The sequence below is a fragment of the Piliocolobus tephrosceles genome, chromosome 9 (assembly GCF_002776525.5).
Source record: "Piliocolobus tephrosceles isolate RC106 chromosome 9, ASM277652v3, whole genome shotgun sequence".
NCBI lineage: Eukaryota > Metazoa > Chordata > Mammalia > Primates > Cercopithecidae > Piliocolobus > Piliocolobus tephrosceles.
This window is the reverse complement of record NC_045442.1, coordinates 65,170,868-65,197,274: the sequence shown is the minus strand read 5'-3', so window position 1 is coordinate 65,197,274 and position 26,407 is coordinate 65,170,868. Positions and strand designations below refer to the sequence as shown.

The 26,407-nt window shown below is 42.3% G+C and overlaps 1 protein-coding gene and 1 pseudogene across 2 annotated transcripts in view; both read right to left on the bottom strand.

Annotated features, from left to right (window-relative positions):
- Positions 1–25,293, bottom strand: part of KIFBP (kinesin family binding protein) — a 31,368-nt gene extending 6,075 nt beyond the window's left edge. The window contains exons 1-6 of one of the 2 annotated variants that reach the window (XM_023205056.2): positions 24,772–25,293; positions 11,895–11,993; positions 6,429–6,508; positions 5,624–5,807; positions 2,617–2,701; positions 217–332 (exon numbers count right to left, since the gene is read on the bottom strand). In XM_023205056.2, coding sequence (XP_023060824.1) covers positions 217–332; positions 2,617–2,701; positions 5,624–5,807; positions 6,429–6,508; positions 11,895–11,993; positions 24,772–25,197 — 990 coding nt within the window. In that variant the 5' untranslated portion in view covers positions 25,198–25,293. The remainder of the gene's footprint in view (positions 1–216; positions 333–2,616; positions 2,702–5,623; positions 5,808–6,428; positions 6,509–11,894; positions 11,994–24,771) is intronic. The other variant, XM_023205057.2, reaches the window with a different exon arrangement.
- LOC111537918 lies at positions 21,892–23,046 on the bottom strand (annotated as a pseudogene).
- Positions 25,294–26,407: the final 1,114 nt, after the last annotated feature.

Here is a 26,407-nt window from a genome sequence, read left to right as displayed (position 1 = left end):
AGTGGTCCAGTCTTGGCTCACTGCAGCCTCTGCCTCCTGGATTCAATCAATTTGATGAGTACAATTTAAAACCAAGAAAGACATATTTATGAAAACATTCTACACGCCTTTCATATTAAACACAATGTGACCCCAATGAGCACAATCCCCACTATGAGTTTTTACTTACAATGTCCTCATTTAAGAAAGAAAAAAGGCAACTTCTGACTGCATTACCTGCATGGAGAGTTGGGCATTCTGCATGAGAGTCAAACAGTATTTGATCCAGCACCTTGCTATTTCCCCCTTTCTTTGATGATAAAGCTCTGGCACCTCTCCTTCAGCTTCAGGAGCTAAAATGTACATGTGATTTGTTGAAATTAATGATCACAACTGTAATTTTCATCGGGTACTGTAATTTTTTTATATCACTTTTTCCTGACTACAAAAGTAACAGATCTTTACTGAAGCAGGGGGCTTGGGGAAAAGGGAAGAAAGATCCACCCCAAATCCTACTATCCAGAAGCGCTCACTATTATTTTTGCATATTTCTTTCTCATACTACAAACACTTTACTCATATCATTATCAACTCTTAGCTTCATTTTTAAGTACACCATTATATACAATTAAATAGATATTCCATTATTTAGCCATTCTTCTAATTCTAACCCGGAATTTGTTGTTTCCATATCTGTACTATCACAAAAACCTCTATGTCACACAACCCATGGTTGTGGAGAACCTGGTGCTAAACTATTCAGATGACCTGCTTCTGGGTCAGAGTGTCATACACAGCAGGGCAGCTTTCTTGCTGCAATCTATTGAAAGTCAGCCCTCAACACAAATGTTTAGAAAGTTTACACACACATGTACATTTTTTTACACTCGAAACATGAATATATTTGTGCAAAAATCTGCCTGGATTTTGGATTACTTCCTTAGGGCAGGTTCCTAGAAGTGGAATTTACTGAGTAAAAGAGTTTACACAATTTTAAATAATTCACAACATATAGCCAAATTATTTTCAACAAATACGCCAACCAACAACATATGAGAATGCTCAATAAGAACATTTTGAAAACACTGGACACTGTCATTTTTTCAGCTATTTTGAAGAGTAAAAAAAATTTCACAATATTATTTTAAATAAAATATAGTAATAATATCTCAGCAATTTAGTTTTTATTCATTTTTTGAGACAAGTGCCTCTTAGACTTCAACTAATCTATAATTAATTCAATGTAGCTAATATATTAGGGGAGAAAGCAACTATTTACTTTGATAATGTACATTCCTTTAACTCTTAAGAGCCTCTGCACTTTTCAGATCCACAATTAGAATGTCCATTTGTAAGGAAGACGTGATGTTTCAAAATCTAAAACATCATAAGAAGGTTGGAAACTGTTCAACTGTGAGTTATAGAATCAAACTATTTTTAAAAATAAACTATTTTTAAAGAAAATGATAAACTTACTACAAAACCTGTTAAATGGCTCAAAGATACATGTTAACTGTGATTTTCTAAGACTAAATGAAACACTATACTTAAAAAGATGGATATTTGGCTACATCGCTTATGCATGTAGTATTCCAACCAAAAATGTATCATCTGAATCGTGGCATAAGGAAACATCACACAAACCCCAGTTGGCAGTAATTCTATGAAATAACTGGCCTATATTCTTCAAAAATGTTAAGTGATGAAAGGGAAAGAAAGGCTGAGGAACAATTCTGGATGAAAAATGCTGCTGGGCGCAGTGGCTCAAGCCTGTAATCCCAGCACTTTGGGAGGCCGAGACGGGCGGATCACGAGGTCAGGAGATCGAGACCATCCTGGCTAACATGGTGAAACCCCGTCTCTACTAAAAAATACAAAAACTAGCCAGGCGAGGTGGCGGGCGCCTGTAATCCCAGCTACTCGGGAGGCTGAGGCAGGAGAATGGCACAACCCGGGAGGCAGAGCTTGCAGTGAGCTGAGATCCGGCCACTGCACTCCAGCCTGGGCGACAGAGCGAGACTCCGTCTCACAAAAAAAAAAAAAAAAAAAAAAAAAATGCCTAAAGATGTGACAACTGAATGCAATATGCAATCTTGAACTGTATAATCCAGTACTGGCAAACAAATGCTAGAAGGAATATTATGGCAACAACTGATGAAACAGAAATATGCAGTGTAGACAAAAGAATTGTATCAATGTTACTTTTGTTTTTTTAATTTCTTTAAAAACATAGAGATAGGGTCTCACTATGTTGATCAGGCTGGTCTTGAACTCCTGGCCCCTCCCATCTTGGCCTCCCAAAATCTAGCATTACAGGCATGGGCCATTATGCCTAGCCAATGTTACATTTCTTGAATTTGATAAATGATCTATGATTATGTAAAAAGATATTCTTCTTAGGAAATACACATTGAAGTATGAAAGAGTAAAGGAGCCTAATGTATGTAACCTTCTCTCCAGTGGTTCAGAGAGAAAAATAAAATTTGATTCCAAGCGAGGAAAATACTAAAAATTGGTGCATTTAGGAGAAGGGCATATGATCGCTCTTCTGATCTTGCAACTTTTCAAAAGTTTAAAATAATTTCAAAATAAAATACTTTTTTAAAAGCTATGTAAAACATGCAAAGGTAAACTTACTGTCTTCTGTGGCTGAGATCTTTCCAGTTTGACCAAAAATGACATTAGCAGCTGATAAACAGTGCCTGGCCTCCATAAAACATAGCTATTGGGGAAATAAACAACAGTGAATGCTATCATACAGCTTTATTTGCAACTGATACTTGCATAATTGCTTTTAATATGGGAAAAGGTATAAAATCAGATAAAAATACTACAAAGGAGGCCCTATAGACTTGCAGATCATTCAGAAGGTATAAAAGACATATTATCGTATTATCTGGTTAAAATGTAACCTCAAAGGTTAAAATATTAATGCCCCCAAACTCTTAATAATAATCCACTTGGGCTGAAAGACAACTGCCAATTGAAAGTTAGCTCTCCTTATTTAATCAATAGATATACAGGAATGGCTGTCATCCTAGACTTAAACTGTCTCAAAAAGTCCTTTAGGTTCAGTCTAAAGAGCCAAACCTCCCACGCACAATAAATTCTTAGACTATTTACATTGTGTCAGGACTGAATTTTTTTTTTCCTTACGAGATAGGGGTCTCACTCTAGCCCAAGGCTGGAGTGCAGTGGCACAATCATAGTTCGCTGCAGCCTCAACCTCCTGAGCGTAAGGGATCCTCCCACCTTTAGCTTCCTGAGTAGCTGGACTATAGGCACATGCCACCAAGCCTAATTCTGGGGTTCCTCTATGTTGCCTAGACAAGTCTCCAACTCCTGGCCTCAAGCAATGCTCCCACCTTGGCCTTCCAGAGTGCTGGGGTTATAGATGTAAGCCACCTTGCCCAGTCTGAAGATTTAATTTTTATTAGGTTTATAGAGCCCTTTTACATCCTACTATACAAAGGCAATTAGGATAAATTTGGATAAGGAGAGACTCCTGTGTTCTAAAATCTTTAAAACTTACATACAATAAGGCTTCCCACCAAGTTTTAAAGTCAACAGATTTCTACAGATGAACTTTATGGAACTGCTTTACCAACACTCTTGAAGACTTCATAATTCATTTCTGGGCGTGGCAAACTTCTCAAACAATTAGAGAAGATCTCCTTATTAACAGAAACATTTTGTATTTGTCATGTAAGTCAAAGGACCACCCAGCAGAAGTTCAAAGTTAAAGTCCAACTTTTAGTTGGAAGCCACCCTCATTAAATAGAATGTCTACTTAATTATAGTAATACCTGAAAGGCTTTAAATGGTTGGCTATAACTTTAAAATCGCAGCATTAAATGTATCTTTCCATTATGGCAAATTCAGAAGCCATCTTGAGAATAGCTGGGCACGTCAAGTATTGGCCCAGCAACATCTATAGATAAAAATGTGTTAAATCTTAAAAGCCAAAAGAAAGTTAGAGTTTATATAATGCAACTTTAATTATCTCTCTATAATCCAATCCCTTAACCATTATCATCATTTCAGCTTTGTCCAGATTGGCTCCCTGTGAGCAATCGCTGCTAGAACAGTGAGTATCTTATGCTCTCTAGGTGGCTGGTAAATGTGGGACTTTAGCAGCTGCCAGGTAGGGATTCACCACGTAGCAAAACCTCATCACTGGAATCAGATGAAGATGACAATGATATAAATGACAATTGCATTTTTAAAAACATGGTTCAAATCCCTCTTTTTGCAATACGACTTAGTTGGTTTTAACAAAAACTTAAAAAAGATTTTGGCAAAAAATAAAAGTGCAGGGTGTGGGAGGTCTCATGAAAATTACTGCATGCTCCACATAAGTAATGCTTAACAACTTTAAATTTTAAATCATACTTTAATATCTAGATATCTTAGTACTGCCAATATCCATGGAGTTTTAAGTATTAATTAAAGTCATAGTGAATACATAATTTTAAAGTTGCTAAACAGAATGAACAAGGGGCCTCCAACAGCTGTAAAAAAGATGTCACAAGCAGAGGCACTGGATAACACTTTGGATGAGGACAATGAAATGGATTCATGAGAATTAGTTAACTGAATGCTCTGATATATGCAGTAGCGTTACTTACACACTTGATCTTAGACCAAAGTCCTAGAAGCGATGCTGCAGTCACCACAGCCCTTTCTCTCCTGCTAATAGCTTTTCTGAATGAAATTCTGTGGGACAATACTTTAATCATAGGGCGCATTTACAGAACCAACGCTAACGAAATGCTCAAAAAGGATAAAGGCCCAAGAATAAGGCAGCAGGTTACCAAAGAGATGAAAGAAGGAACTCTGATAAGCAGAGAATTACCAAAATTTCATAGAGGCTTGCGAATTAGAAATATAAATAAAAGTAATTTATATTGCCGAGATGTCTTATTAAGGATTAATAGGAAAATCTGGTTAGAAAAGGTGGTGTAAAATTATTTTAGCATTAAAAACTCTTAGGGATTAAAGGAATAAATGGGTCAATTAAGGGTACATCAACATGATGTGAGCAATGCTTTTTTAAATTTTTATGAGAAATTCTGATAAACAATTCAGAAGCTCAAAAACATTGTCCCTGTTTAACAATCCAAAAGAAGTATGTCATAAAGACCTAGAACTTTGGAACTCAGCAGACATATTTCCAACATTAAAAAATTATTACAGAGTTAATTTTGAAAAATAACTGAAATGCATCACATGCTTTTATCAAAGCCCACATTTAACAGTCAACTTCCTCAGTGAAATTCTCAAGAGTTATGAGATTACCATTACATAAAGATAAAGATATATCTACAAGATAAAATTTGCAATTTAAGGTAATACCTCACTAAAATGAGTTGAGATAGCGTGCCTATGTTAAAAAAAAGAACTGGTCTTAGGTAACATGAAAAACTATGAAAAAACTCAGTATTTTAAAACTTAAAATAATTCATACAACAAAAAGCTACAAAATTTTAGTACACGGGCAACCTGAGCTGCATTTTCAGGTCCAGTTGCAAATCATAAAATATAAGCTACCTGTTTTTAAAAGATGGTATTTTCAAGGTACTACTAGTTCTATTTTTATACTCACTATTGGTACTCTGTTAGATAACTACTTCAAGATGCTTACCTTATTGATGTAAAACTGTGACAAGGTAGCAGCATTGATAGCCCACTCTATAGGATGGTAGGCATTATGCTCAAGCTGGCGTTTTAGTGTACTATGGCAATAGTGAGCAGCTTTCTCAAACATTTCCAGATGCTGGTAGACTTGAGCTAGGTAATATAGGTTATGAGTATAAACCTTTTCAAATCTGTAAAGAAAAAATAAACCAATATTTGTGTAATGGTTTACTTTTTTTTTTTTCTGAGACAGAGTCTCACTCTGTTGCCCAGGCTGGAGTACAGTGGCGCGCTCTCAGCTCACTGCAACCTCCGCCTCCTGGGTTCAAGCAATTCTCTTGCCTCAGCCTCTCAAGTAGCTGGAACTACAGACGCCTGCCACCGTGCCTGGCTAAAAAAGCACCGTGCCTGCTTTTGTATTTTTGGTTGAGATGGGGTTTCACCATAATAGTCAGGCCAGTCTCGAACTCCTGACCTTGTGATCCACCCGCCTCAGCCTCCCAAAGTGCTGGAATTACAGGCGTGAGCCACTGTGTCCAGCCCATGGTTTACGTTTTATAAATAAATTTCATACATATTTATTTTGATCCTCCCACCAACCCTTTGAGTTGGATTTGTTTATTGTATCTATTTGACAGATAAGGAAACTGAGTCTCAGGTTTGAACAAGGTCACATAACACATAAGCGGTAAATGGAGGTTTTACTCATGTCAGAATCCCCATTCTGTAACCTTTATAAGTGCCTTTTTGAATAATCACTTATCTATGCTATGTGGAAATATTTGCAAGGGCTGATTTCTACACCTACTCACCTTTTTGATCTCTCTTGTTCAGTAAGTTTCTCTTCTTCAGGAAGAAAACGCTCAGTAGGATCAAGAGGAGGACACCCAACCTACAATTAAGAAAAACGAAAGCTCTTTAAAGTTTTAAACTGTAAACACCAAGTACCCTCTTCTGGAGGACCTGGAGAAATCAACTTTTACAAGCCAAAATACATTTCATTTTTTCCTAGTTCATTTTCATGTTACTCAAGAAGTAATTTTTTGGCCGGGCACGGTGGCTCAAGCCTGTAATCCCAGCACTTTGGGAGGCTGAGACGGGCGGATCACGAGGTCAGGAGATCGAGACCATCCTGGCTAACACGGTGAAACCCCGTCTCTACTAAAAAATACAAAAAAAAAACACTAGCCGGGCGAGGCGGCGGGCACCTGTAGTCCCAGCTACTCGGGAGGCTGAGGCAGGAGAATGGCGTAAACCCGGGAGGCGGAGCTTGCAGTGAGCTGAGATCCGGCCACTGCACTCCAGCACGGGCGACAGAGCGAGACTCCGTCTCAAAAAAAAAAAAAAAAAAAGTAATTTTCCGTTTTTTTAATTTGTATTTATTTATTCAGACAGGGTTTCTGTCACCAGGCTGGAGTGGAGTGGCACAATCTTGGCTCACTGTAACCTCCGTCTCCCGATCCTCCCACCTCAAGCAATTCTCCTACCTCAGCCTCCCGAGTAGCTGAAACTACAGGTGTGCACCACCAGGCCTGGCTAATTTTTGTATTTTTTTGTAGACACAGGGTTTCGCTATGTTGCCCAGACTGGTCTTGAACTCCTGGGCTCAAGCAATCCACCTGCCTTGGCCTCCCAAAGTGCTAGGATTATAGGCGTGAGCCAAGTAATTTTCTTAACCATAAAATCTGAGTCAAACAAATAAAAGATACCCTGTAAGTTCACATTTGACAAAATTTTACTGTTGTTGCAGTTAAACTGCAAACATGCAAAAAATTCACCAATTTGCTTTTAGATATATATAATTCTTTAAGTATTCTGTTTTTTCTTTTTTTAAATTCTTATTTACTTATTTAGAGATGGGGGTCTTGCTCTGTTGCCCAGGCTAGTCTTGAACTCCTAGCCTCCAGTGATCCTCCTGCCTCAGCCTCCCAAAGTACTGAAACTACAGGCATAAGCCACTGTGCCCAGCCTCTTTAAGTTTTTTTTTTTTTTTTTTTTTTTGGGAGATGGAGTCTCGCTCTTTCACCAGGCTGGAGGACAGTGGTGCCATCCCGGCTCACTACAACCTCTGCCTCCCGGGTTCAAGCGATTCTCCTGCCTTAACCTCCTGAGTAGCTGGGATTTCAGACATGTGCCACCACCCCCAGCTAATTTTTGTATTTTTAGTAGAGACAGGGTTTCTCCATGTTGGCCAGGATGGTCTTGATCTCTTGATCTGCCTGCCTCGGCCTCCCAAAGTGCTGGGATTACAGGTGTGAGCCACCGTGCCTGACCCCTCTTTAAGTATGTCAAATTGCAATTTTGTCTGGTAAAAGGGCTCTGTTAAAAACCTGCATAAGCAAAACAAATAAGAAAAATGTATATGTTTCTAGAGTAGTAGTATTCTAAACTGACCACTAATAAAAATCAAATGACAGATTTTAATATTTATTCTGATATTTTTTTCTCAAGGAAATAAGAAAAGTATATTACCCCCTTTCAATACAGGGACATTAAAACCAGATTCCATTATTTATTGCCTTGGGCAAGTCACTTGATCTCTTGTGTTTCTGTTTTTTCATCTATAAAATAAGGATAATAACAGTATCTATCTCATGAGGATTAAGTGAGTTAATATTTATAAATCACTTACAACCCCCTCTTACGTCTTCCAAAAGAGCAGAACTACCTAACCTCTGCCTCATTCTACTTCTATGAGGATAGTCCCATCTAGAAGCATACTCTTGCTTTCAACTGAATTTATTAAACTCAAAAAGGAACAAAGCTTCCCATAAAAATATGATTTTACATTCTGGATGTGAACACTAAAAGCATCACAACTTGTGCTCCCAGGATTCACAGAAAGTAAAAACAACTAAGACAGGAAGCAAGGCCCAAGGCAAACCCAATAGATAAGTAATTCTTCAGAGAACTCCTCAACAATGCCGAGGGCTGCTTACCAAGCATACCCCTGTCTAGATGAGGGGAATCAATATATTATTTTATGTACATACTTCACTGTTATGGCTTTCACACTTCATAAGTAATATTAACAGTCAAATCAGTATCTTCTTTTAACTGAAATAGAGGTACAACTAAGCATAAGGAATTTCACTATATGTGTTATGTTTCCATATAAATTCTATTTTTATGAAATACTATTGATGTTTAGTAACTTTTTTTTTCTTTGAAAAGACGGGTTCTTGCTTTGTTGCTCATGTTGGTCTTGAACTCTTGGCATCAAGCAATCTTCCTACCTCAGCCTTCCAAAGTGCTGGGATTATAAGTGTAAGTCACCGCACTCAGCTTTTACATTTTATTTATTTTTGAGACAGGGTCTCGTTTGGTTGCCTGGGCTGGAGTGAAGAGGCAGGATCCTGGCTCATTGCAGCTTTGACCTCCTGGACTCAAGCCATCCTCCCACCTCAGCCCCCCAAGTGGCTGGGACCACAAGCACACACCACCACACCCAGCTAATTTTTCTTTAGTTTTTATAGAGACAAGAGTATCACTGTGTGGCCCAGGCTAATCTTGAACTTCTTGGTCAATTCCAAAGTGCTGGGATTAAAGGCGTGAGCCACGTGCCCAGCCTCAGCCTTTACATTTTAAATTAACAATTTCACATACAAGACTGTGAGCCTAAAAGCAAGAAAGGGGAGACTAACATCTCTATTTGGCCTTGTGGCACTCTGCTCTTGTTAGTACTTCAGGAAGAAAGTTAAAATGCCAAAGTACGAGGTTGGGCATGGTGGCTTATGCCTGTAATCCCAGTACTTTGGGAGACTGAGGTGGGCGGATCACTTGAGTTCAGGAGTTCAAGACCAGCCTGGCAACACAGTGAAACCTGGTCTCCAAAAAAAATAAAAAATTAGCCGGGAATGGTGGCGGGCACCTATAATCCCAACTACTTGGGAGGCTGAGGCAGGAGAATTACTTGAACTCAGGAGGTGGAGGTTGTAGTGAGCCAAGGTCACACCACTGCACTCCAGCCTGGGCAACCGAGTGAGACTACGTATCAAAAAGAAAAAAATAAATAAATAAAGACAGAATCTTACTCTGTCACCCCGGCTGGAGTACAGTGGTTCGATGATAGCTCACTGCAACCTCAAACTCCTGGGCTCAGGTGACCCTCCTGCCTCAATCTCCCAACTAGTTAAAACTACAGGTGTATGCTACCACACCTGACAAATTTTTTAATTTTTTGTAGTGACGAGGCCTTGCTGTGTTGCCCAGGCTGATCTCAAACTTTTGGGCTCAAGTGATCCTCCAGACTCAGCCTCCCAAAGTGCTGGGATTACAGGCATACCAAGCTTCTTATATCCTTTTGTAGTTAAGCATTCTGATGCCTGAATTTAGCAAACATAATTTTGTATGTTTAGTCTCTTTTATGTGATATCTAATGTTATTCCAAGTTTTTTAATGTTATAAAAGCATTTTATTAATAGATTTTTTTTTTTGAGACAGGGTCTCACTGTCGACCAGGCCAGAGTACAGTGGTGTGATCTCAGCTCACCGCAGCCTCTGCCTCCCAGGTTCAAGCGATTCTCCTGCCTCAGTCTCCGGAGTAGCTGGGACTATAGGAGTGTGCCACGACGCCTGCTGTTTTGTATTTTTAGTAGAGATGGGGTTTCACCACGTTGCCCAAGCTGGTCTTGAACTCCTGACCTCAAGTCATCCACCTGCCTCGGCCTCCCAAAATGCTGGGATTACAGGCATGAGCCACCATGCCCAGCCGTATTAATGGATTTTTAAAGCAGATAGCTGTGACAAATAGTAATCCATAAGAAAATATTGTGCCTGATAATTTCCCTTTCATATTAAAACAAGTTTATTAAGGAAACAGATGGTAACACAGTGGCTTGTCACCTTTGCAGGCTGTGACCCTAAAGTGAGAGTCTTCAGTGTTGGCTCCCCAGAGCCCTAGAAGTTCTACAGCATCTCTTTTGTACTACTGCAGTGGGGAGGAGGAAGAATCTGTAGTGGATTGGGCTCTGGGTCCTTCTAACCTGCTTAACCAGAGTAACTCAATCAATTTTTATATGTTGTATTTTCAGAAGGGTTTCACGGGCTTAAAAAAAAAAAAAATCATTGAAAAACCATTGCCCTGAAGCAGTGGTTCTCAAAGTACAGTATAGTACTTAGACCAGCAGCATAAGCATCACCCAGGCAGGACCTTGTTCAAAATGCAAATTCCGGCTGGGCGTGGTGGCCCATGCCTGTAATCCCAGCACTTTGGGAGGCTGAGGTGGGCGGATCACAAGGTCAGGAGATTGAGACCATCCTGGCTAACATGGTGAAACCCCCGTCTCTACTAAAAATACAAAAAATTAGCCGGGTGTGGTGGCGGGCGCCTGTAGTCCCAGCTACTCAGGAGGCTGAGGCAGGAGAATGGCGTGAACCCGGGAGGCGGAGCTTGCAGTGAGCCGAGATCCTGCCACTGCACTCCAGCCTGGGTGACAGAGTGAGACTCCATGTCAAAAAAAAAAAAAAAAAGGCCGGGCTCGGTGGCTCAAGCCTGTGATCCCAGCACTTTAGGAGGCCGAGACGGGCGGATCACGAGGTCAGGAGATCGAGACCATCCTGGCTGACACGGTGAAACCCCGTCTCTACTAAAAGATACAAAAAATTAGCCGGGCGAGGTGGCGGGCGCCTGTGGTCCCAGCTACTCGGGAGGTTGAGGCAGGAGAATGGCGTAAACCCGGGAGGCGGAGCTTGCAGTGAGCTGAGATCCAGCCACAGCACTCCAGCCTGGGCGACAGAGCGAGACTCCGTCTCAAAAAAAAAAAAAACAAAAAACAAAAAAGCAAATTCCTAGGCCCCACCCCAGAACTATTAAATCAGAACCTGGATGCCCAGTCTGCTCTGCTTTCACGAGCTCTCCAGATTTTGATGGGTGCTAACATTTGAGAACCATTGCTTCAAAGATTTCAGATGTTTTGTTAAAGTAGTTCTTGTTTCCTTCAAATAATGCTATTTTCATGGAAAACCAAAATAAAATATTTAAATTATAAATACAAAAACATGCAAATAGTATTTTAGGATAACATTAGAATAATATTTCCTTTATAATGGTATTTAGACTAGGTTGCCATTATGTCCTATCCAAGAATTATTTTTTTAAAATCCTGAAGTCTTTAATATGCAATAATTTCAGCTATTAGGTGACTTCCCAGATAGCTCTATAAAGAAGTTCCTGGGCACAGTGAAGAGTCACACCAATATTACGAATGAGGGATTCTTACTATCAATTCTTGACTAGTTTCAATCAAAACTTAAAAATTATCTGACATGTAACATACCTCTTTCATATACTGAGTATATAGTGCTTCTGATGACTCTAGGTAAGCCTGTGCAGTTTCAATTTCTTCTCTTTCAGACCACAAAATACCCAGGTTATTCTGGAAAATAAAGAAAAAGAGAAACAAACAATGATATAAGACCTCCAATTAAAGTAAATTTCATAGTTTTAAAGTCAATACTTACCAACCAAATAGTGGAGTTGGATTACCAATTAATTATTCACAATGATATTGACCTTATGTAGTGCAGCAGGTAGCTGCTAAAATCAACCCCCAATGATCTCTGCTTCGGGGTATTCATGCTCTTACGTAATCTCTTCCCCTTGAGTACAGGCTGGTTTTAGTGATGTGCTTCTAACAACTAGACTATCACAGAAGTGATGGAAAGTCATTTCCAAGATTAGTTAACAAAACCCTTGGTTTCCATTTTAGGTGCTATTGCCTGCTCTTTTTTTTTTTTTTTTTTGAGACAGAGTCTCGCTCTGTTGCCCAGGATGGAGTGCAGTGGTGCAGTCTCGGCTCACGGCAAGCTCCGCTCCCGGGTTACCGCCATTCTCCTGCCTCAGCCTCCCGAGTAGCTGGGACTACGGATGCCCGCCACTACACCTGGCTAATTTTTTGTATTTTTAGTAGAGACGGGGTCTCACTGTGTTAGCCAGGATGGTCTCGATCTCCTGACCCCTTGTGATCCACCTGCCTTGGCCTCCCAAAGTGCTGGGATTACAGGCATGAGCCACTGCGTCCAGCCAATTGACTGCTCCTTCTTAAGGAAGCCAACTGCCATGTTGTGAGCCACCCTATGGAGAGGCCCCTATGGAAAGGAAATGAGAGAGGTCAACAGTCTGAGGCCCTCCATCAAAAAGCCTGTGAGGAACTGAATCCTGCCAACAACCACGTGAGTAAGCTGGAAATGGATCCTCCTGGCATCCCAGCCTTCAAGTATTACTGCGAGCCCCAGCAGGTCAACAATATGATGTCGGCCTTTGAGTATGGGGCAATCAGCTAAGCCATGGTGAGATTTCTGAGATAATAGACCAAGATGGATCAGAAACATATAATGCTTTCAAAATACTATCCAGAGACCTTTTTTAAAAAAAGAAATAGGCTGGGTGTGGTGGCTCACACCTGTAATTCTAGCACTTTGGGAGGCCGAGGCAGGCAGATCACTTGAGGCGAGAAGTTCAAGCCCAGCCTGGCCAAAATGGCGAAACCCCATCTCTACTAAAAACACAAAAATTAGCCGGGAGTGGTAGCATGCGCCTGTAATCTCAGCTGCTTGGGAGGCTGAGGCACGAGAACTGCTTCAACCTGGGAGGTAGAGGCTGCAGTGAGCCGAGATCGCACCATTGCACTCCTGCCTGGGCGATGGAGCAACACTCTGTCTCAAAAACAAAACCAAAACCAAAAAATTATATATATGGGCCCAGCACAGTGGCTCACACCTGTAATCCCAGCACTTTGGGAGGCCGAGGTAGGCAGATCACTTCAGATCAGGAGTTCGAGATCAGCCTGGCCAACATGGCGAAACCCCATCTCTACTGGAAAAAAAAAAACAATTAGCCGAGTGTGGTGGCAGATGCCTGTAATCCCAACTACCTCGGAGGCTGAGGTAGAAGAATGGCTTGAACCCAGGAGGTGGAGGTTACAGTGAGCCAAGATCATGCCACTACACTCTAGCCTGGGCTACAGAGTGAGACTCTGTCTCAAAAAAAAGTATATATGTAGTGGAGTTAGTCTACCTCACTTCCCTTGGAATAGTCAGTCCTTAAGGCACAAGGATACTTCTGAGGCTGGCCTTCTACCATCTTTTGCCACTCCCCTAGGGAAGGAACAGGTTAAGGAAATAGAGTTTTTAATGCAGAAATTCTTAACCTCAAGTCTAAGGACCCCTAAGGCATCCATAAAGAGAATTCAGAGTCCACGAATTTGGAAAGGGAAAAAAAAATACTAATCTAAAATACTAATAAAAATACTAATCACTAATCTCCTATTAAAATATAGCATTTCTTTTCATTATGAACACAGGAAAGAAACTGTAGCAGTATTATAGGACCTGGGACTTTGTGAACAATAGAAATGAAAAAAAAAAACTATTATATAGTTAGCAGATATCTCAAAATATCATTTATGCTCATCATTACTTTAAAATCATCAAAGATATTAGATACATTATATAATGTATTAATAAAGAAGTATATATATTACTATATCACACATTTTGTTTTAAAAATCTTTTGGGCCGGGTGCAGTGGCTCACGCCTATAATCCCAGCACTTTCGGAGGCCGAGGCAGGCAGATCACAAGGTCAGGAGTTCAAGACCAGCCTGACAGGGCCGGGCACGGTGGCTCAAGCCTGTAATCCCAGCACTTTGGGAGGCCGAGACAGGCGGATCACAAGGTCAGGAGATCGAGACCATCCTGGCTGACACGGTGAAACCCCAGCTCTACTAAAAAAAAAAAAAATACAAAAAACTAGCCGGGCGACATGGTGGGCGCCTGTAGTCCCAGCTACTCCAGAGGCTGAGGCAGGAGAATGGCGTAAACCCGGGCGGCGGAGCTTGCAGTGAGCTGAGATCCGGCCACTGCACTCCAGCCCGGGCGACAGAGCGAGACTCCGTCTCAAAAAAAAAAAAGACCAGCCTGACCAACATGGTGAAACCCCATCTCTACCAAAAGTACAAAAATTAGCTAGGTGTGGTGGTGCACGTCTGTAATCCCAGTTACTCAGGAGGCTGAGGCAGGAGAATCGCTTGAACCCAGAAGGTTGAGGTTGCAGTGAGCCGAGATTGTGCCACTGCACTCCAGCCTGGGCAACAGAGAGATGTCTGTCTCCAAAAACAAACAAACAAACAAACAAACAAACAAACAAACAAATATATATATTTTGGCTGGGCACAGTGGCTTATGCCTACAATCCCAACACTTTGGGAGGCTGAAACTTGAGCCCAGGAGTTCGAGACCAGCCTGGGCAACACAGTGAGACTTTGTCTCTATTTGAAGAAAAATGAAATAAAAGTGACTTGATCATTCCACTGGAACATAGCACTTTGGTCTTCTGGCTTCACAAAATATATCCATTGTATAATTTTTTTTTTACGTGACTTGATCAGTCCTCAGTATCCAGGACTATAGGTCATACTGATAATGTTGTGAGATTGGATAGTTCTCTCCTCTGTTACTTACGAGGTCCTTTCCAGAACCTCATTAAACTACATAAGTAATAGAGGCTTGACATAATAGATGACCTTATTAAACCTCATAAGTAACAGAGACTTGAAGGGTGATAAGGTTTGGCTCTGTGTCCCCATTCAAATCTCATGTTGAATTGTGATCTTCAGTGTTGGAGGAGAAGCCTGGTGGGAGGTGACTGGATCATGGGGGTGGATTTCCCCTTGCTGTTCTCATGAGATCTGGTTGTTTGAAAGTGTATATCACTTCCCTTTGCTCTCTCCCATTCCTGCTCCAGCCATGTAGGATGTTTGAGCTTCCCCTTCACATTTTGCCATGAGTGCAAGTTTCCTGAGGCCTCCCCAGCTATACCTCCTGTACAGCCTGTGGAACTGTGAGCCAATTAAACCTCTTTTCTTTATAAAATATCTAGTCTCAGGTAGTTCTTTATAGCAATATGAGAATGGACTAATACAAAGGGCTCTGCCTTCCTAATAACTTACTGAATGTAATTTCCTGATCTTAGACGTACAAGTCACCTTTTCCTTTTTTTTTTTTTTTTGAGGCGGAGTCTCACTCTGTCGCTCAGGCTGGAGTGCAGTGGCACCATCTCGTCTCACTGCAAGCTCCGCCTCCAAGGTTCATGCCATTCTCCTGCCTCAGCCTCTTGAGTAGCTGGGACTACAGGCACCCGCCACCACACCCAGCTAATTTTTTTGTATTTTTTTTTTTTTAATTGAGACGAGGTTTCACTGTATTAGCCAGGATGGTCTCGATCTCCTGACCTCGTGATCCTCCCGCCTCGGCATCCCAAAGTGCTGGGATTAAAGGCATGAGCCACTGCGTCCAGGCTTTCCTTACTCTTTAGTTCAACTTATTTCTCCTTTGATGATAGACAGTGCTTGGGAAACTCCTTTGACCATGACACCACTATGCCCCACTGCAGCACACTGCACCTAACCTAGGTAGTCTAGAGACTCACATAGTACCAGAAACTGGTTAGTCACACTCTATTTTTGGGACAGGGTTGTGTTTGGCCTGCTAGATCCAGGGTAGACTATGCCACAGAAAGCAACAATTCTTGGTATGTGATAAATCTGAAACCAAATAGAGACCCTAGAGTATGTCCAAAAATGACTAAAATTCTTCTTCTGGATCATAACCTATTAAGGTCCTGAAGGTAAGGACCATGTAAGGAATCTAGAATGCCTTTATTTATTTACTTACTTACTTACTTACTTACTTACTTACTTACTTATTTATTTATTTATTTATTTATTTTTGAGATTTCACTGTCACCCAGGCTGGAGTACAGTGGCGTGATCTCGGTTCACTGCAACCTCCACCTCCCAGCTTCAAGCAATTTTTCTCTCTTAGCTTCTCGAGTAGCTGGGATTACAGGCGCCTGCCACCATGCCTGGCTAATTTTTGTATTTTTAGTAGAGATGGGGTTTCATCATGTTGGCCAGGCTGGTCTCTAACTGCTAACCTCAGGCAATCCACCCGCCTTGGCCTCCCAAAGTGCTGGGATCACAGGTGTGAGCCACCGCGCCCGGCCTATTTATTTTTTTGAGACAGTGTTTCACTCTTGTCGCCCAGGCTGGAGTGCAGTGGCACGATCTCGGCTCACTGCAACCTACACCTCCAGGGTTCAAGCTATTCTCCTGCCTCAGCCTCCAGAGTAGCTGGGATTACAAGCGCCCAACATCACGCCCAGCTAATTTTTGTATTTTTAGTAGAGATGGGGTTTTGTCATTTTGGCCAGGCTTGTCTCGAACTCCTGACCTCAGGTGATCCACCTGCCTCAGCCTCCCAGAGTGCCGGGATTCCAGGCGTGAGTCACCACACCCGGCCTGCCTTTATTTTTAAAATTAAATTAGGTTTGGTGTTTTGGATTTTTTTTTTTTTAAGTTTGACTCCACAGAGATAATCACTGTTGACATTTTATTTGAATTATTATTACCTGTTTTTTTTTTTTTTTTTTGAGATAGAGTCTTGCTCTGTTGCCCAGTCTAGAGTGCAGTAACACAATCTCCGTCCACTGCAACCTCCGCCTCCCGGGTTCAAGGATTCTTGTGCCTCAGCCTCAAGAGTAGCTGTGATAACGCACCCACCACCACACCTGGCTAATTTTTGTATTTTCAGTAGAGATGGGGTTTCATCATGTTGGCCAGGCTGATCTCAAACTCCTGACCTTAAGTGATCCACCGACCTCGGCCTCCCAAAGTGCTGGGATTACAGCCATGAGCCACTGTGCCCAGTCTTTATGTGAATCATTCTTTAAATACAATATAAATTCTACTAAGGGTAGAAAAGCTACAATGGGAGGTCTGGCATCTTTCACATATCATATCCTTGCCATCATATCAAACTAGGTAAGGAGAAAAGTAAAATACAAAATAAAAACAGCTAAAAAAGTATTACTGGTAAATTCTGTCAAACATGTAATGAAGTTTAACACCAACACTACACAAACACTTCCAGAAAAGAGAAAAGGACAGAACGCTTCCCATATCATATTAAACCAAAGATATAACAAGAAAACTACAGACTGAAATCCTTCATGAACACAGATGCAAAGATTTTACACAAAATTTTAGTGAATTCAGTTCAACAATATATAAAAAGGATAATACGTTATGACCAAATGGAGTTTATCCCAGGAATGCAAGGTTTAACATTTACAAAAATCAGTGTAATCCACCCTATTAACAGACTGAAAATGAAAAGACATGATCAGCTCAGTAGATACAGAATGAAATAATGATGTGGAGTGGAAAAAAGGTATACCAAAACAAGAGTATATACAATATGATTTCAGTTACATAAAATTCTACTTAGGCTGGGTACAGTGGTGCATACCTGTAATCCCAGCACTTTGGGAGGCCAAGGCAGGCAGATCACTTGATGCCTAGGCAACATGGCAAAACCCTGCCTCTACAAAAAATACAAAAATTAGCTGGGCGTGGTGGCATGACTGTGTAGTCCCAGCTACTTGGGAGGATGGCTTGAGCCCAGGAAGCAGAGGTTGCAGTGAGCCGAGATCCTGCCGCTACACTCCAGCCTGGGTGACAGAGCCAGACCCTGTCTCCAAAAATAAAATAAAATAAATTTCTACATAGTCCCAGCTACTCAGGAGGCTGAGGTGAAAGGTTCACATGGTCCCAGGAGTTTGAGGCCAGCCTAGGCAACACAGTAAGACTCTGTCTCTAAAATAAAATAAAAATCTACAAAATGCAGGGTTAGGGCAAGCAGAAGGGAGGCAAAGAATATAGAGAGAGGGAGGGACTACAGAGGAGCACAAGAAAACTTTTGGTGGTAACAGGTATGTTCGTATCTTGATTGCAGTGATTGTTTCACAGGTATAAATACATATGTCAGGCCAGGTGCGGTGGCTCATGCCTGTAATCCCAGCACTTTGGGAGGCCGAGGCGGGTGGATCATGAGGTCAGGAGATCTAGACCATCCTGGCTAACATGGTGAAACCCCGTCTCTACTAAAAATACAAAAAAAAAAAAAAAAAATTAGTGGTGGCGGGCGCCTGTAGTCCCAGCTACTCAGGAGGCTGAGGCAGGAGAATGGCATGAACCCAGGAGGCAGAGCTTGCAGTGAGCGGAGATGCGCCACTGCACTCCAGCCTGAGCAACAGAGCGAGACTCCGTTTCAAAAAAAAAAAAAAACACATGTATCAAAGCTCATCAGATTGTACCGTTACAAATATGTGCAATTAAAAGCCAGGCACGGTGGCTCACGCCTGTAATCCCAGCACTTTGGGAGGCAGAGGCAGGCAGATCACGAGGTCAGGAGATCTAGACCATCCTGACTAACAAGATGAAACCCTGTCTCTACTAAAAATACAAAAAATTAGCTGGGCGTGGTGGCACGCACCTGTAGTCCCAGCTACTCGGGAGGCTGAGGCAGGAGAATGGTGTGAACCTGGGAGGCAGTGAGCAAAGATCTTGCCACTGCACTCCAGCCTGGGTGACAGAGGGAGACTCCAACTCAAAAAAAAAAAAAAAAAAAGTGCAGTTTATTATATGCCAATTGCAACTCAACGAAGCTGTGAACAATAACAACAAAAAGCACGCCTTATACATATATAACCTGGAGTGGGGAGAGCAATCTACTAATTTCCCAAGAAATTTTACTAAAATCAAGCTGGTAGTGCCAGTATATATCGGTAATAACAAGGATCAGAAGGAATACCAGATAAAAATTATTCCTAAGCCACCTGGAACCCAGAGAAGGCAGAATTCTCTTTTGATAATCTAATGTAAGATCAATCTCTTTTGATAAATAATGTAAAGCCAAGTTCTGTAGTTCCCCAAGGAGAAGACACCAGATTAAGACAAAGCAGTTAGAATATCATGAATTCCCATGAACTGATACTTGCAAAACTCTTTCATACACACACACATATATATGTATTTGTATATATTCACACGTAAACTTTTTATTATATGTGTATATATAATGTAAATATGTGTGTGTATGTGTATACATAGTCTTATACAAAAATAGGATCATTCTACCAATTATTATTATTTTTTTTTTCTGAGACAGGGTCTCACTCTGTTACACAGGCTGGAGTACAGTGACACCATCATAGTTTACTGCAGCCTTGATCTCCCAGGCTTAAGTAGTCCTCCCACCTCAGCCTCCTGAGTAGCTGGGACTACACGCCACCACACCCTGCTAATTTGTCTTTGAAAAGCTGCTATTTATTTGACCAGAAAAACATATTGGACTTAAGAAATGGCAATAACTGGTACATACATTAATTCAAAATATTTTCACAAAGCACCAAACAGAATAGTTCCCAATCTTTTCACTGAGAAACCTTTGAAAGAATGCCTAAAACTTAATCAGTTTATTTAGGTTTTTAATTAAGAAATCTAAAGCAGCCAATCAGACTTCCTAATTACCAAGAGATGACCAGGTTAACAACCTTGAGGTTGCAGGAGCTTTTAAAAGCTTTGTTTAGGCTGGGCTCAGTGGCTCATGCCTGTAATCCTGCCACTTTGGGAAGCCGAGATGTGAGGATCACTTGAGGCCAGGAGTTTGAGACCAGCCTGGTCAATATAGTGAGACCCCATCTCTATAAAGATAAAATTAAATTAAATAAAAAAAAAAAATTTGTTTAACCTATGCATTTGTCGACCTCAGGCTACTAATCACAGGTCCATGTGCCAGATACTTTGCACACATAAAATTGAGTAATAAGTATCATGTATAAAAGATAAAGACTATATATGGTCCCTGTATATTTAAAAGGAATAATACCTAACTCTCATGGGTGAACAATTAGTGAGGGGCAAAGAGACAGACAGAAATTACTAACCCACAAGGGAGAACCAAGCAAGGTCAGCAGAAAAGAGAAAAGTCCTGTGCTCTGAGAATGCAGCAGAAAGAGCACTGGGATATTGCAGGGACCAGGCAGCAATCCAGGTCATACCAGGAACATGAGTGGATGTCAGTAAGTGTGGGAAGCAGTCTTCAAGGCTGAAGAAAACTAAACGAGCCAAGACACAGAGCCACAGGAGTACTGCCTGTTCAGAAGACAGTGAAGCATTTGTTCTGGGTAACACGATGTGAACTAAGAAGAGACATAAAACTCAGGAAAATCTCGCCCAACAAGAGCCCAGAAACAACGCTGGTCTGTATTTCTTAACAGCAATTCAACAGAGAATCTGAGGTGGCCTGCAAAACTAACAAGAGAGCAAATTATCTTCAAAGGGCAGGGGCACCACATACTCTTTGTGGAGGGTCAGTAGCCAAGGATCACCCTGCAGCCCCTCCCCAACCCCACTGTGATACCCCAGGCCCTTGGAATCAAATCCACTAGCAAATTCTTCCTTAATGGAAAATCTCTCCCCTCCCCAAATGTAAAACAAAAAAGATAAAACCAAAGAAAACAAAACAAAAAGAGACCATCAGAGCAAGCTTTAGCCCTCATAACTCACCTATACCCCTACTGAGAACAGGGTCTACTCCATTACTTAAACTGATTTGTAACACTGCTCCTACTACATCCTCCTCTTCAAAAAAAGTAAATAAATGCCACACAAAATATAAGCTTACCCCAAATAAAAGTCAGCATCAACCTAAGGATCCTACTGTAATACTACTACACTAACCCAGGATATTTTAATCCTCTTCCAACCCATTTACAAAAAAAATTCCTCTTCTGAGCCGTCTGGAAGCATTACAAATACTGTTGCAATAGATTGTTCTTCTTGAGGTAGTCTGAAGTCTTGAAACAGAAAAAGCTTACCTATTTTTCTACACCACCACTGAGGGGTATTATAAAAGGCCTACAACCAAAATCCTCATCCCTTTGATTCTCAAGCTATTAGAATTTTTTCCCTCATATCAAACAAATGAGAAACACACATAAAAAGATGAAAAGTCATGCAAAAAATTTAAAAAGGCCAGGCACGGTGGCTCATACCGGTAATCCCAACACTTTGGGAGTCTGGGGTGGATAGATTGCCTGAGCTCAGGAGTTCGAGACCAGCTCGAGCAACATGGTAAAACACCGTCTCTCTAAAAATACAAAAATTAGCCGGGCATGGTGGCATGCACCTGTGGTCCCAGCTATTTGGGAGGCGAAGGTGGAAGGATCGCTTAAGCCAGGAAGGTGGAAGTTGCAGTGAGCTGTGAAGGTGCCACTGCTATGTAGCCTGGGCAACAGAGAAAGATTCTGTCTCAAAAATAAAAATAAAAAACAAGCAAAAAAAAAAAAAAACCCACATAAAAAAGAAACTGTATCATCATACAAACAGTCTAAACTTTGCCTAAGACAAAAAAAGTTAAGTTGGTTTACCCAAGGTACAGGCATGTTACAAATAAAGTACTCAAGAAATTAACAGCTTACAAAAATACTGAAAAAATTTTAGGTGGGAGCATGAAACTAAAATCAACTCATTCTCTGTCAAAGAGTTCTTCCAAAATGCCAAGTCTACGAGAAGGGATGTGTGGCAAACCATCTGCATGGGGCTGTCTCCCACACCAGACCACTCTCAGGCCCACAGCGTTTACCCTTTTGCTCAGGTGCACTTCAGAAGTGCAGGGATATTGAATGCCTGCTGAAGGTAGACCAAGGAGCCTTGACGGATGTTGGTTAGCTTTTTGTGCTGCAGGTGACGACCTCCAGCACTTGCTGCCAATGCCTTAGCTTTGTCAAGTGCTTCTGGACCAGAGCATGTCTCCAATGTTACTCATTTCTTAGTTTGGAGACATCCTCATTGATAACTTGCTCTGGTTTCTGGACAGATAACTGCAATCTTTTTTGTAGGAAAAAAACATTCTGTCTTGCAATATCCAGAAACTTGTATATACACCGATCAACACCAGTTTCAATTTCTTCCTGATTGGTGCCATTGACATAATCCTGACTTACCGGAGAGGCTAAGCAAGTCTGGAAAGATGACTCCATATCGTCCACCAAAGTATTGTTAGAAGGTCTCAGAGCCCCTGGAGCTGCCCGTAAGTAAGGGAAGCCTGGTCCCAGAGCCCTGGTGGTGGTCGGGGCTCTGATGGCTGCCCAAAGAACATACTGCCTAGGGAAGCAGCCATGTCTGGAATAATTTTTTTTTCTTATTTTTAGTAGCGACTAAAAATAGGTGTCACTATGTGCCCAGGCTTATCTTGAACTCCTAAGCTCGAGTGATCATCTCATCCCAGCCTCCCAAAGTGCTAGGATTACAAGTGTGAGCCACCATACCCGGCCTTTTCTACATAATTCTAAACATGGCTTACAGTCTTCTCCCTCCCTCTTCATATTGCCAATTTTTTAAAATATAAATTATTATTTTTAATAATTATGTACTGTTCTTCTGTTTGGATGTAATGGAATTTAATCATATTCCTACTGACATTTATATTGTTTTCCTTTTCTTTGTTTTTTGAGACAGGGTCTCACTCTGTTGCACAGGCTGGAGTGCAGTGGCATGATCTTGGCTCACTGCAGCCTTGACCTCCTGGGCTCAAGCAATCCTCCTGCCTCAGCCCTGCAGTTTTTCTTCTTTAATAATCAACACTGGCCGGGTGTGGTGATTCGTGCCTGTAATCCCAGCACTTTGGGAGGCCAAGGAGGGCGGATCACGAGGTCAGGAGATCAAGACCATCCTGCCTAACACAGTGAAACCCCATCTCTATAAAAAATACAAACAATTAGCCGGGCATGGTGGCACGCACCTGTAGTCCCAGCTATTCAGGAGGCTGAGGCAGAAGAATCGCTTGAACCCGAGAGGCGGAGGCTGCAGTGAGCCGAGATTGCACCACTGCACTCCAGCCTGGGAGACAGCGAGACTCTGTCTCCAAAAAAAAAAAAAAATCAACACTGCTTTGATGAACATCCATATTCACCTGTCCCAATATTATTTTAACTTTTTGAAGTATTTTTCTTTTTTTCACCCTTTCTTTTCACAGGTGTTGACCAATATTATTTTAGAATATTGATGTGGATTTTGTTGTTGTTGCTGAGAAAAGGTCTTGCTCTGTCACCCAGGCTGGAGTTGCAGTGGCATGATCACGGCTCCTCCAGGGGCTCAAGTGATCCTCCCAGCTCAGCCTAGACTCCCCAGTAGCTAGGGCTACAGGTGTGTACCACCACGCCTGGCTAGTTTTGTGCGGTTTTCTTTTGCCTTTTTTTTTTTTTTTTTAGAGACAGAGTCTCACTTTGTTGCCCAGGCTGGTCTTGAACTCCTGACCTCATGCCATCCTCCCACTTCGGCCTCCCAAAATGCTGGGATTACAGATGGGAGCCACTGTGCCCTGCCCAGATTTATTTAATAAACCAAGTACCATATAAATGGTATATACAAAAAGTATTATAAGAATTCAAAGGTAGGAAGGAGAGATCAGTTTGGCTCAAAATGGTCCCAAGAAAGTTATTAATACTAAAGGAAGTGATTCTTGAAATAGGTTTTCAAGAACGGGAAAGAATTCCCTAAGATGCAAACAAATGAATTTGGTAAGAAAGGAAGCTGAAGATTTTGGACACTTTATTTTGAATTAAGAATGTATTCTGAGCCAGGCACAGCGGCTCAGGCCTGTAATCCCAGCACTTTGGGAAGCCGAGTCAGAAGGATCACTTGAGTCCAGGAGTTCAAGATCAGCCTGGGCAATAGAGTGAGACTCCCATCTCTACAGAAAATTTAAAAAATTACCAAGAATGGTGGCGTGTGCCTGTAGTCCCAGCTACTATGAAGGCTGAGGCAGGAGGATTGCTTGAGCCCAAGAGGTGGAAGCTGCAATGAGCTATGATGGTGCCACTTAACTCCAACCTGGGCGACACAGTAAGAACCCCATCTCCAAGAAAAAGACAAAATCAAAACCAAAAAAGAATGTACTCAGGTCATTGTCATTTCCTTGAGACGTTAAGATTTAAATTACTTTGGATTTTCTCAACAGAATGAACAGGAGTTGGACTGGTGGAGAGGAAAGCGCATGACGATGTAGGAGTGGGCGACGAGGGTGGACAGGGAGTTTGGGGACGACTGTGGGAGATCTAGTTACAAGGCAATACGTCCTTAAGACTGGCTTTTTTGAAGACCACAGACGCTCTCTGGGACTCAGTCCAGAGCTTCAAAAACGCGGGGACGAATTGCGCCTTAGAACTTCTGCCCTTGGCCTTGGCAGGGGCTCCTCCCCATCCCTCGCCATTCGTCGACAGGGGCCGGCCTGGCCGGGCTCGCTCTCTCACCTGCGCCTGGATGTAGAGGGAGATGCAGTCGTGCGAGAGCCGGTACCGGCGCAGCAGCCGCAGGCATTTCACCAGGTGCTCCTCCCCCGCCGACAGCTCCTCCGTGTCGATGTGGTTCACCCCGAGGTGGAACTCGATGACCGCCAGCCTCACCGCCCGCTGGGCCACGGGCCCCTCGGGCTCCACCACCTCAGCCGGCAGCCCCAGGGCGTGGTCACCAGCAACCGGGCCGTCCTCAGCCTCAGGCCGCTCATCCTCGTCCTCAGACGCGGGGCCGAGCAGCGCCTTGACCTCTTCCAGCAGCGCCCGGGCGCTGTATTTGGACTTGTACGGTTCCTTCTCCGGATTTTTTTGCAGTTCCACCCGCGACAGGGTCAGCGCCGCCTGGAATTTCTCGCAGACCTCTGCCCACGGTACGTTCGCCATAGCTTTCCTCAATGTTTGCAGTCGGGACTCCCGCCTTCCTTCTGCTTTGCGACACTTTACTTACGGCTCTCGACACGTTGCGGCCGCTATGGAACGAGAACCAATAAAACCCGTCCGGAGAACCGCAATACGCTCGGCAGTGGCCAATGGGAAGACGTAGCAATCACCACAGCAACCATTCTCATGGAAATGAAGTTGTCAATGAGGGTGTTCCCGCCTCCTTCCCCGCCCCCTGCAGCGGAGAGTTTATCTCTAGATTGACCCTGTGATATAGATTGACCCTGTGAGGATGGATTTATATAAATGTTTAATTTCAGCTTACTTTAACGAAGCATGCCGAAATATTTTTTTACAAACATAGCTAGCTAACTCTACTCGCGTTGATATGAACTGAAAGGCAAAAACCTTTAGACATTAAGTGTATATACCCCAGCCTGTCACTGGATAAAATTTTCTTTTTTAAAAAAAGGACAGGGCCGGGCGCGGTGGCTCAAGCCTGTAATCCCAGCACTTTGGGAGGCCGAGACGGGCGGATCACGAGGTCAGGAGATCGAGACCATCCTGGCTAACACTGTGAAACCCCGTCTCTACTAAAAAATACAAAAAACTAGCCGGGCGAGGTGGCGGGCGCCTGTAGTCCCAGCTACTCGGGAGGCTGAGGCAGGAGAATGGCGTGAACCCGGGAGGTGGAGCTTGCAGTGAGCTGAGATCCGGCCACTGCACTCCAGCCCGGGGGACAGAGTGAGACTCCGTCTCAAAAAATAAATGAATAAATAAAAATAAAAAATAAAAATAAAAAAGGACAGACGTGGTGGCTCACATCTGTAATCCTAACATTTTGGGATGCCCACTGGAGTGGGCAACATAGCAAGACCCATCTCTACAATTTTTTAAAAAAATTAGCCGGGTGTGGTGGCGCGCAACTGTAGTCCCAGCTACCACAGAGGGTGAGGTGGAAGGATCGCTTGAGTCCAAGAGGTGGAAGTTACAGTGAGCAAGACTGCCTGAGAAAAAAAGAAAACACAAGCATTAGAACAAATACCTAATGCATGCGGGGCATAAAACCTAGATGACAGGTTGATAGGTGCAGCAAACCACCATGGCACATGTATACCTATGTAACAAACCTGCACGTTCTGCACATATATCCCAGAATTTAAAGTAAAATAAAAGGAAAAAAAAAGATTGAAATGTAGCCGAGAGCTGATTA